Genomic DNA, 13047 nt, shown 5'->3' on the forward strand with positions numbered 1-13047 from the left:
TGACCCTTTTATTCTTTGACATACTGTAACTGGTTTATAATGTGACATGCGCTGACGCACATATTATTGTGTTCTGCACATGTTATTTTAACATGTATTTTGAAAATTGGATATTTTGGCCAAAAAAAAAAAATGACCAAAATACGCACTTTTTAAAATACTGTTATTATGCAATAATATTGCTATATGTGCGCATATTTTGCGTTATCATCATCTTATAGAAGTATAGTAACCATTTATTTCAAAAAATAAAAAGGTCGACATTTTACTATGTTTCGATAAAATCCCTGTACTAATAATAGTACAGGGATTTTTTCGAAAAATAGCCAAAATACGCACTTTTTAAAACACTGTTATTATGCAATAATATTGCTATATATGCGCATATATTGCGTTATCATCATCTTATAGACGTATAGTAACCATTTATTAAAAAAAATAAAAAGGTCGAAATTTGGGGATTTTTCGAAAAAATCCCTGTACTATAGTAGCCTACAGGGATTTTTTCGAAAAATAGCCAAAATACGCACTTTTTAAAATACTGTTATTATGCATTAATATTGCTATATATGCGCATATATTGCGTTATCATCATCTTATAGACGTATAGTAACCATTTATTTCAAAAAATAAAAAGGTCGAAATATGACCATTTTTTGAAAAAATCCCTGTACTATAGTACAGGGATTTTTTCGAAAAATGGCCAAAATACGCACTTTTTAAAATACTGTTATTATGCATTAATATTGCTATATATGCGCATATATTGCGTTATCATCATCTTATAGACGTATAGTAACCATTTATTTAAAAAAATAAAAAGGTCGAGATTTAGCTATTTTCCGAAAAATCCCTGTACTATAGTAGGCTACAGGGATATTTTCCAAAAATGGCCAAAATACGCACTTTTTAAAACACTGTTATTATGCAATAATATTGATATATATGCGCATATATTGCGTTATCATCATCTTATAGACGTATAGTAACCATTTATTTCAAAAAATAAAAAGGTCGAAATTTGAGGATTTTTCGAAAAAATCCCTGTACAGGGATTGTTTAAAAAAATAGCCAAAATGCGCACTTTTTAAAATACTGTTATTATGCAATAATATTGCTATATATGCGCATACATTGCGTTATCATCATCTTATAGACGTATAGTAACCATTTATTTCAATGAAATTTGTCTATTTTTCGAAAAAAAAATCCCTAAATACATATTGCGTTATCATCGTCTTAAAGCTAGACTATATTAACCATTTATTTTAAAAAGATATTTTTGCCCTTTTATACGTACAGTAATTATCGCAGTGTGCTTTTTATTTTATCAATAAGAAAATGTTTTCAGGGATAACGTTTTGAATTCAAATACCTGTCTAGCCAGTTTTGAGAGGGCGGGCTACACACTTTTGTATCTCTAAGTTTTGGTGTAATCAGGAAAGCAATTGTTCCCTGGTTTAATGAATTCACTGGGAGCCCTCATCGGGCTGATTATCGCTAATTTGGTGGGTAACCAACTTAATGCTAAGCTTGAACGCCCCAAATAGTGCATGCTTCCATTAAGCTCTGTCTACACTATCAAACGTTATGTGACAAAAAACATGATGATATCATATCACTACCATATTTCATCTTTTCACTACCATATTTGGGCACATCACACTTTTTTGTCAAACGAGTTTGATAGTGTAAACAGACCTTTACTAATGCACGTTAACATCTTGGCTTACGAGTGTTTGTAGGTACGGTAAATAAAGTCCTTAATATATACACTTGCAGTATCCCGGATGCTATAATCACAATACATTGCACACACGACCACCTGTTAACGTATGCTAAATTTGCAGATAGAATGTACCAATCATGTATGGAGTTCTGTCGCGTTCTCATTTGGTAAAGTCTCATATCTCGGATTCCTTCGTTCAATACCATAATCGTCTTCTGAAAATAGGAATTAAAAATAAAATGTGATAAAGCTATAACTGATAAAGAAGAAGTGGTCGCAAACTACCTCGCTAATCCAGTATTTCTGAAGGAACCGCGTTAGGGAGTATTCGATTTGCAACAACAGGCCACATTAGTCTAGGAAAAAAATCTTAAGATGCCTAGAAATCAAGTTAGGGGGAGTGGGATTTTAGAAACAGGGCTTAGAGTGATCAGAAGGGAATTAAGATATGTGGCTATGTTGACTGCCTGTAACATTTCACTCCCCCACTCCCAGACTATCTCCTACATAGAAATCCAGATTGGCTATCAAACTCGTTATCATGACGTGTGAGGCATGGATTAAGATTCCTTAATCCAAGTGACAGATACCATGCCTGTTTTACACATTATCATTACTTTTGAAGTATTTATAAAAACGCAACATAGAATTGTTTTGCTATAGACCCACTAGGACAATAACGATAAATAGATAAACATACATTTTTCTTACACAAAACAAATTAGATTAGACAAGTTTTCATTCTAGAACTATAGGATAATCATTTATTATGTCTTTAAAAAATAATATTTTTTGATCCAATCAAAAATGACGTCATGATCAATAAAAACAATATAATTGTATTGTCACAACATTATTGCTCTTACTAATCATGAAGTTAATTGATTATACGTATGAAAATATCATTTTCATTAAAGAAAGCATAGATGGTTATCCGTTTATGCATGAAAAATGCATATTTGTCTATTTATCTTCGATCGTTATCGTTCGAGTGTAAATGGGCCTTAAATGGTTATCCATATAGTTTTTAGATTTATTTGTTTTAAGTAGGAAAAACGCATATTTAACTATTTTTCGTTTAATCGTCCTACAGTGTGAATGGGCCTTAACTCCTTCTAAACCACTTTTCAATCCGAATTTGAACTTACGCTAATGTTTCCAAAGCTGTGGTCCTTTTCTGTCTCTTCTTCAACGGCATTTTCAAAGCGTTTTGGATTAAACAAGTCAATGTATATATGGATCTTTTTCGAGTAGAAACGGCTTGCTTGGTTCCCGATACATATGTTATAGACACCTTCAGAAAACAACAGAAATTAATGTTATTAATGTATTTATTTCCGCTCAATTAAGCATGAGCTAAATTGCATGAGATAATTATAAAAAAAAATATGTAAATTACTAAAAACACATTTAAAATATATAATTTTTATTATTATAAATCTAAAAGCAAATTAGGCCATTGACAAGGTTGTGGCAGTGGCTGTATCTCAATGGAGATACAAAATAAAATAAGCACTGAAAAAATGACAATGCTGTGAGTATCAGTGGCTGGATATCAATGGAGATGATACTAAATAAAATAAGCACTGAAAAAAAGGACAATGCTGTGAGTATCAGTGGCTTGATCTCAATGGAGATACTAAATATAATAAGCACTGAAAAAAGGACAATGCTGTGAGTATCAGTGGCTTGATCTCAATGGAGATACTAAATAAACTAAGCACTGAAAAAAACACAATGCTGTGAGTATCAGTGGCTTGATCTCAATGGAGATACATAAAATAAGCACTGAAAAATGACAATGCTATGGGTATCAGTGACTGGATCTCAATAGAGATACATAATAAAACTAGAGGGTACTCCGAGAGTACAAACCTCCGCCTACTGTAAAAGTCCCCTACATAAAATTCCCCCCGAAAATGTTTTTTTTTTTACATTTTTTTATTAGTTCTAAGTGTAAATAGGCTAACTGCACACTACAAAGTAGTGGATGAGAGTTTGGTGTAATGGTTATGTATCCAGCCTCTCACAGTTGAGATCCCTGGTTTAAGTCCCGCTGAGGTTTCTTTTTTTATTCTTTTTTTTTTTTTTTTTTTTTTGTGGACCTTGATCTTTAACCCTGACCCTTCAAAATGTAACCACAATTATATGATGAGTCATTGATCATTGTGGCTAAGTTTGGTGAGAATCGGATAAAAACTGTGGTCTCTAGGCAGTAAAATAGTTTTTTGTTAGTTGTGACCTTGACCTATGACCTTTTCCCCTCAAATTCGAACTCGTCCGAGCTTTTGGGGCATAGATCATTGTGGCCAAATTTGGTGAGAATCGGATAAAAACTGTGGCCTCCAGGCTGTTCACAGACAGACACACACACACACACAAACATACAGGGGTGAAAATATAACCTCCTTGGCGGAGGTAATAAGCAAAAAGTTAAATGAAAACGATAAAGTAAAACAGCCGGAACAGAATGCCGAGCCTTCGGATAACACTAATCCTTTATTAAGGATCACGGAAGAAGCACACCTCAATTTAACAAACCCGACAAGATCATTATCCGAACTGTCACTTGTGATTGGTCAACTCAAAGTCAAATTGCCCCTACGTCATTGCGTTGCGTCCAAGAGCGAACGAAACATAAAGTGTTTTCTTTACTGCTCTTAAATTTAAAAAAAATATATCTATGTATCTGGCTAGCTAAACAATTGTAATAATTCTCCCAGACCAAAAACAAACAATAATAATCGTAATAACAATTATTCTTATTAACTTACCTGATTCTTTGGCATTGACCTGCATATTACCTTCCAAATCTTCGTAGTTTTCTTTTACAATTTTACCGTTGAAATCTGTTACCACAAATCCAAAATTACGATCATGCTGGTCTCCAAAAACAACCTGCGATGCAAAAAACAAAAACAATGTGCAATTATCGAAACATTCCTTTGTTTCAAACAGAGAGGTGATGATCTAACAAGTGTGGAAAACCCGACGATTTACGAAATAGTATGTCTTAATTAAAATTGACATATTTTGTTTATACTGGGCGACGTCTCCCCGAGGGCCCAGTTATGATCAGTGGCTGTGATGTACTAAGTACACCGGGGTAACCCCTATTGGTCTCGAAAGATGTACTAGGTTCTTTAAAGTGTACACTGGACCTACGGTTTATAATCCTTATCCGAGAAGACTATTATTATAATGCAAGCCTCTCTCACCTTGTAAGATAGAGAAAAAATCATGCCTGTCTCCACATACTGATGGTAGCATTCCCTCTGTTGTGGGCTAAGTGAAACTGTAAAATCAAAATGAGTCCAGATCTTATTCTTCCGTTTCAACGGATCAAAAGCTAATGAAAAGTTCACAAACAGTAAAACTAAAGCAATCGCAAGCAGAATTGTATAAATGGCTGTCATGTTGTAGCCCGAACACTTTTAGCGTGTTGTTAAATTCACGATTATATTACTACTATATCATGTTGTATTTTTACCATATGGAATAATTGCATATGTAGCGTGTGCGGTGATTCCCATGGGAGAATATCGCTAATTCGCTCATCTACCGTACTTCAACCAGCGCGTGTCAGCGGCGGGCTGATATCACAGATAACAACACTCTAGACGATAATGAAATACTCATCTATTATCTTTCTTTATTATAAAACCAAAGATAATTGTCGTAACTATAATTATTACCGCAAATCAATTTGATATTTAACAGCACTTCATGGCGCTTATTTGTGTGGTGTTCACTTCCAATTTTCAAAATAAAATAATGTTAATTTTTCTTAAATTAACCGTTCAGGTACGGTAAGCTTTAAAACTACGAGCTGTCCTCTTTGCTTTTTGTGTCAGAATATCATGTTGTGTCAATTTAGTGTGCGTTTGTATACATAAGTTTCGTAATGAAAACTTTAAAAACAGGCAAAAATGTATTCGTTATTTATCTTTATGAACTGAAGTATCTGCGCTTAAAGAGCAACTCAGGGCTTAAATTAAAAATATTGTTGTGCTTAATAGAAATTGAGCTTTTAATTTCTGAATCATAATCTTAAAGGGGAACTCCGGGCGTAACTTCTACAGATTGTTTGGATTTAAAGAGAAATTCCGGGCGTAACTTCTAAAGATTGTTTTGTTTCAAGGGAAACCCCTGGCGTAACTTTTAAAGATTGTTTTAATTAAAGGGAAACTCCGGGCGTATCTTCTAAAGATAGTTTTGATTAAAGGGGAACTCCGGGCGTAACTTCTAAAGATTGTATTAATTAAAGGGAAACTCCGGGCGTAACTTTTAAAGATTGTTTTAATTAAAGGGAAACTCTGGGCGTAACTCCTAACGATTGTTTTGATTAAAGGGAAAGTCCGGGCGTAACTTCTAACGATTGTTTTAATTAAAGGGAAACTCCTGCGTAACTTCTAAAGATTGTTTTGATTCAAGGGAAACTCCTGGCGTAACTTCTAATGATTGTTTTAATTAAAGGGAAACTCCGGGCGTATCTTCTAAAGATAGTTTTGATTAAAGGGGCACCCCGGGCGTAACTTCTAACGATTGTTTTGATTAAAGGGAAACTCCATGCGTAACTTTCAAAGATTGTTTTAATTAAAGGGAAACTCCGGGCGTAACTTTAAAGATTGTTTTGAATAAAGGGAAACTCTGGGCGTAACTTCTAAAGATTGTTTTAATTAAAGGGAAACTCCTGGCGTAACTTCTAAAGATTGTTTTAATTAAAGGGAAACTCCGGGCGTAACTTCTAAAGATTGTTTTAATTAAAGGGAAACTCTGGGCGTAACTCCTAACGATTGTTTTGATTAAAGGGAAAGTCCGGGCGTAACTTCTAACGATTGTTTTAATTAAAGGGAAACTCCTGGCGTAACTTCTAAAGATTGTTTTGATTCAAGGGAAACTCCTGGCGTAACTTCTAATGATTGTTTTAATTAAAGGGAAACTCCGGGCGTATCTTCTAAAGATAGTTTTGATTAAAGGGGAACTCCGGGCGTAACTTCTAACGATTGTTTTGATTAAAGGGAAACTCCAGGCGTAACTTTCAAAGATTGTTTTAATTAAAGGGAAACTCCGGGCGTAACTTTAAAGATTGTTTTGAATAAAGGGAAACTCCGGGCGTAACTTCTAACGATTGTTTTATTTAAAGGGAAACTCCGGGCGTAACTTCTAAAGATTGTTTTAATTAAAGGGAAACTCCGGGCGTAACTTCTAAAGATTGTTTTAATTAAAGGGAAACTCCGGGCGTATCTTCTAAAGATAGTTTTGATTAAAGGGAAACTCCGGGCGTAACTTCTAAAGATTGTTTTAATTAAAGGGAAACTCCGGGCGTAACTTCTAAAGATTGTTTTAATTAAAGGGAAACTCCGGGCGTATCTTCTAAAGATAGTTTTGATTAAAGGGAAACTCCGGGCGTAACTTCTAAAGATTGTTTTAATTAAAGGGAAACTCCGGGCGTAACTTCTAAAGATTGTTTTAATTAAAGTGAAATTCAAGCGTAACTTCTAACGATTGTTTTGATTAAAATGGAAACTCCGGACGTAACTTTTGAAGATTGTTTTGATTAAAGAGAAACTCCGGGCGTAACTTCTAAAGGTTGTTTTGAATATAAGAGATTGTTTTGATTGCTTATTTGCATAAACCCATAATGCCAAAGTTCTATTTTAAATTATTATCTTTTATTGTGTATTGACTCTCATTTCATTGCTTGTGGTCTGTTATTTTCTATTATAAAGCAACACAAAAATAGTAAACTTTATTCAGATAGTAATGCTATAATTTTCAAATTGTAGAATTCTTCTCTATTTCTTGTATGTTTCCATTGACGGAGGGACTTCTACGTCAGTATAATACTGAATGATAATAAATAATTATTTGTGTGGCTTGTAAAACTGTTTGTTAGACCTATACGGTAATACACCATTTCTATCGTCGTCTGATGCGCTGTGTTGTCGTCGTTGATGGTGGATTCGTCAACGTTTTCCGCTTGTCGTGTCGTCATTCTCGTTCCTTGTGTCATCGTCGTCGTCGCCGCCATACACACAAGAGCACAGTGAGGCACTAAGACAAATTAATTGGTCACCTTTATTTTATCAAGATAGATATGAATGGTGTATGATTATATATAAGGTTTTGACAGATAATGCCCCACCTTACCTAAATAATGTATTTACATACAATGATATAAATTATAATCTAAGGCACAGTGATACACATCTATTCATCCCGAAGCCAAAAACCGATTTTAAAAAACGAAGTCTGTCTTATCGTGGAGCAATTATATGGAATAGTTTCAATGTTGATACCCTTCCAAATTCAGTTAAGTTGTTTAAAACGTATCTGAAAAATGCATTGTAAAACATAATGGTATGGTAATCTACGATGGTGTACATCCAACTTTTAAAATGGCTAGATACCATGTAAAATGTGTGTTTTATCACTATTATTTTAAGGTAAATGGAATCAAAAAGATTTATTATGTATTACAGTAGAATCCCCATAAATTATACACTTCGATAAGGGTTCCCGTTTACACGGGAAGTACCGGTATGGTGTACCCTAAATAGAGGTGTCAGATGAAGGGGATTCTGCTGTAATTTTGTTTCTTTTCAATTTCAATTTTTTCGTTTCTTTCGTATTTATATGGTGTTGGTTTTTTTTTGTAATACAGTATCACGAACTTGTGTAAAAATGTTGATTGAACGAGTTGTGCTGTACATCAGTCTCGTGTCTAAATAAAGTTTATATATATATCACACGATTCACACTTATGTTTTAATATTAATCTTATACCGGTAAAAATAGTGCTAACTGTACCATGTATAATCCAGACCGTACGTTTGTATTTGAATGTGTAGCCGGGTCGCGCCAAAAAGGAGCCTTTAAACTGACCACCCATACAAGACAATTCATTGGGTAGCAATCCGGTGGTCATTGTGACAAATTCCTTACATCAGGCCTCTAGGATATAGTCTGCTTTTGGGGATTTGTTTGTCTATAATAAACAATAATATCAACCTCTCACTGTTAACGATAAGTTATGCTTACTTGCAAGTATAGAGTCAATGTAAGTCCATATCATAACATCCACAGCGCGCGTTACACGTTCGGTTTGTTATTGTTGATATACAAGATGGTGGAATGTTATGACGTCATTTAACACCTTTTTTCGGCATGCCAAATGTTGGATTCATCCACTTTCCACATCGATTGGATAAATCGATCAGGGAATGCTTTTACGATACAAATAAAGCAAATTACAAAGTTATTTATTTTCATTTTGATTTCACTTTAATTGTCATTTTATATATTCTACATAATCAAAATATTTAACTAAACACATTTAGTTTAAATGAACTATAATAAATCTATAACAAAAATACATTTCATTATTATTTATTAATTAAAGTCTGGGTAATTATCTTCAAAAACTCGAAATGACAAAAGAAATAAACCAAGTCTTGGCTCCGTACCTGTTCTTCATTATTAAACTGCAAAAGAAAAAAATAAATAAATATAGGTCTAAACATAAAACATAGTTACAGAGCGCAAACAGCGGGCGCTTTGATAATTTTCAGTATAGTTATGATACGCTATGGGTGCCAAAATATTACAAGAGGAACAATATTTTAACTTTATACCTTTACATCTGCAGATATCACAACCAAAGCTGTCCGTCTGGAAACCATTGTCACAGAACATCAGGCAGCTGAAATCTGGACATCGTCGTCCCTTGCCTACTATGGCACGCCTCTCTACTCCTATGGCACGCGTCTCAACTTCTTTTGGGTCCTCTGTTGAGAAAACCAATGAGACATGGGAAACTAGATATTCCAACTTATTTGTTTATTACTAAGCCACAATTTTCTATAACTACCGTTTGCCTTCGGAATTATTTTGCATCGGAATGTTGTTGACAATTTTGCGATTAATTAATAAATGATTCGTAATAGTGTATAAACAACCTACCGATACATGTACATGTCTTACAGCCATTCTTGTCAAATATGTGTCCATGTTTGCAAAATACCATGCACATCACCTCTGGACACAGAGGGTTTGCTATAAGAAATGGATATTTTAAATAATTTTATTTCTTTCAATTAAGTAAAATTAATAGTGTATAGTATTGCTATAGCTAAATTACAGTAAAGAGAAGAATTAATCATAGTATTCTCTAGTTAAAATAGAGGGAGCAATCATGAGTTCTCCAAAGCATTGTCAGAGCGACCATTGGATTTGGTGACGCAGCTGTATCGACGTGGGAATACATTCTGCGCATGCTTAGAAATGAATCGTTAATAGAGCCTACGTTTACAGATACACGTATCACAGCCGTTCACGTCCGTCACGTATCCATGGTCACAGTACATCAAACACATTGCATCTTCGCAAATTGGATTTTCTGCATGAAAGAAATATTAGTATTATTATTGATACTTGTAAAACATAACTCATGCACACATCGGTGTCATTATTATGTTTATCGTTATGATTAATTGATAAAATAAAATGATAACTACTTTTGCAGGTACACGTATCACAACCGTTCTCGTCCACTTTGTAACCATGGTCACAATATATCAAACACATTGCATCTGGACAGACTGGGTTCTCTGAATTAAAGAAATAAATGTAACGAGTAACAAACTTTAGCAACGAATAATTACAAAATTTAGTAAACGACTCAAGTGACGAGTAAGAAACTCAAGTAACAAACTTTAGTAACGATTACAACGAAAAAGTAAAAACAAAATACTAGGCTTACTTTTGCAGGAACACGTGTCACAGCCGTTCTCATCTTGTACTTTTCCATACTCACAGTGCACCAAGCACATTACATCCGGGCAGACTGGCTCCCCTGAAAAGAAAAATTGAAAGCTTGAGTACCAAACTCGAGTAATGAGTACCAAACCCGAGTAATGAGTACCAAACTCGAGTAATGAGTACCAAACTCGAGTAATGAGTACCAAACTCGAGTAATGAGTACCAAACCCGAGTAATGAGTACGGTACCAAACTCGAATAATACGTACCAAACTCGAGTAAAGAGTACCAAACTCGAGTAAAGAGTACCAAACTCGAGTAAAGAGTACCAAGCTCGAGTAATGAGTACCTTAAACTCGAGTAAAGAGTACCTTAAACTCGAGTAAAGAGTACCAAACTCGAGTAATGAGTACCAAACTCGAGTAAAGAGTATCTTAAGCTCACTTTACTTAGGCCTAAAAACGGTAAGATAACCAACGCAATGCAATATGTGTGTACATTTAATTCATTCTCTGGTTTAATAAAATTGAAAAAAAAATTTAAAAATATCCTTCTTATTAATGAATATTATTATCATTTTATATAAATCATTACATTGACTGATACTCAGCCATTGTGTCCAGCCGTGCCATGGACACTGCTAATCAGTGGAGCGAAGCAAAGACCATTATGACAAATTTGAGAAAATAGTAAATTACGAGAACTGAACGTAATTATTTAATTGGCAATTAATTTCCTAAAGTAATGTACCTACCATTACATTCACAATATTCGCACCCATTTTCGTCAATTTTATAACCAAATTCGCAATTCATTTTACATGTAACCTTCTCGCATTCTCCCTCTTCGCTTCCTGTTATGAAAAATTAAGGAATGTAATTTTAAAACAATAGGAGATATGATTAAAGATGCGACGGAACTTATTTCTCATCTGAAATAAAATGGAATTATTGATTACATATGCAATATCAAATGCTATCCCTTAACATTTTTTTAACGAGCGTCGTGACATAATCCTTCAAAAAAAAATGTCTAATGTTATAAAATATTCATCAACTTGATTGATTTTTTCGAAAAAAATGTATATAAAGAACAATCGAATTTACACAAGAAAATACTATTTTGTATTAGAAATATATCTGATTAACGTTTACAAGTCTTAGAACATTTAGAAAAAAGTCCTCTTAACACCATTTAAACAAAAGGGGGATGTGGGGGGCTTACTTCTTTACACCTGTTCTGCTTTACCTATGACAACAAAATTATCAATGTTGTTAACAATAGAAACTGTACCTTTTTACAAGATTTAGGCCTAGTAAAGTAGAACACGTTCTTACCTGACACTAACGAAAACAACACGACGACGAGGATTGTTGAAATGAACTTCATCTTCTTGTCAAACACGAACACTTGATTGTAGCAAGACAACTTTTGGAAAGACAACTGAACGATGTGTGTTTGCAATATATAGCCATCGTGCGAACGAACGTGTAAGGTGTTACTTACTCCAAGCCATTCAGTTCGTGTCAAAGTTTAATGTTTATCTTTGGTATTTACTTTCATCAGGAAAGAGTGACTCTTCCCTGCTTCCATTTATTGAGATTGTTATCTAATAAACAAATTATAAGATTAATTAATTCTTTACAATTACACTTACAGATAAGGTAGTCCAATCTACTCGTGGATGAGTGGTGCATATTTGATGTTAGGCCTATAGATACGGTGATCCAATCTACACGTGGATGAGTGGTGTATATTTGATGTTAGGCCTATAGATACGGCGATCCAATCTACACATTGATAATTTCAACTAGTTGCATAAGAGATCCGCATTATTTTCAATCTCAGAATCTATCTATTGCCCCAACTTTCCCTGTATATATTGAACAATATCTGAATTGATTTGATCCTGCCGGCATGCCCAACGTTAGTGTTAAAATAAGAACCAGTAGGACTAATGTATGATATAGAAAAATAAAAACGGGTGCTGTGTAATCGTAAAGCAGACAGAACAAACTTCATTTTGTCCATAATATTAACGTCTCTGTGCTTAAGGATAACACGTAATGCATGCCTCTCCAGTATTATGTATTACAAATTTAACAATTCTTGTTTCTGTATAATTTAACTAAACTTTAAAATGCTGTATTTCGATTCCTTGACACTCAAAACATACACTTTGCCACCAAAATCACTTCCGTACATAGAAGATGAGATTATAAGCGAAAACCTATATTTTATGGCGACCATTTTAAAAATCCAAAATGGCGGCTTTCCCAGGCCAGATGAGCTGGAACTTTTTCTTTGTGATATATAGACCCCATATTACACAAATCAGTTTCTTATTTTTTCCCAGAGAAAGTGTAAAATAGGGATACTAAACATTGTATGGGAAAAATTAACTGGAATATAAGTGTAAGTAATCTTACTCCTTTTACATGTATTAAAAAGTTTGCATCTAAATAACTACCCTTTCAGGTTGTACAAACACCAAAAAAATGCACTCACAAACACCTTATTTTATAGTTCTTACTAGCAGTATTAAATGGTTTATAT

General features: G+C 34.0%; 3 protein-coding genes across 5 annotated transcripts in view; 1 reads left to right on the plus strand and 2 right to left on the minus strand.

Moving 5' to 3' along the window:
- Window positions 1-8858, minus strand: part of LOC144834846 (transmembrane emp24 domain-containing protein 6-like) — a 59318-nt gene extending 50460 nt beyond the window's left edge. The window contains exons 1-5 of one of the 3 annotated variants that reach the window (XM_078689809.1): window positions 8774-8858; window positions 4948-5024; window positions 4504-4627; window positions 2878-3023; window positions 1183-1944 (exon numbers count right to left, since the gene is read on the minus strand). In XM_078689809.1, coding sequence (XP_078545935.1) covers window positions 1717-1944; window positions 2878-3023; window positions 4504-4627; window positions 4948-5024; window positions 8774-8807 — 609 coding nt within the window. In that variant the 5' untranslated portion in view covers window positions 8808-8858 and the 3' untranslated portion in view covers window positions 1183-1716. Of the gene's footprint in view, window positions 1-1182; window positions 1945-2877; window positions 3024-4503; window positions 4628-4947; window positions 5284-8773 lie in introns of those variants that run through there. The other 2 variants (XM_078689808.1, XM_078689807.1) reach the window with 2 other exon arrangements.
- Window positions 1-13047, plus strand: part of LOC144834825 (kelch-like protein 17) — a 107295-nt gene that overhangs the window by 26031 nt on the left and 68217 nt on the right. The window lies entirely within an intron of this gene.
- LOC144836280 (uncharacterized) lies at window positions 9138-12973 on the minus strand. Its single transcript, XM_078691536.1, has 9 exons — window positions 12921-12973; window positions 11829-12100; window positions 11246-11344; window positions 10494-10586; window positions 10249-10341; window positions 10038-10130; window positions 9695-9787; window positions 9367-9519; window positions 9138-9216 (listed from the first exon to the last, which is right to left on the minus strand). Exons 2-9 carry the CDS (start codon window positions 11878-11880, stop codon window positions 9212-9214), a joined length of 681 nt encoding a protein of 226 aa, XP_078547662.1. The 5' UTR covers window positions 11881-12100; window positions 12921-12973; the 3' UTR covers window positions 9138-9211.

This window comes from Antedon bifida, chromosome 2, assembly GCF_963402885.1.
Source record: "Antedon bifida chromosome 2, ecAntBifi1.1, whole genome shotgun sequence".
NCBI classification, from domain to species: Eukaryota; Metazoa; Echinodermata; class Crinoidea; order Comatulida; family Antedonidae; genus Antedon; species Antedon bifida.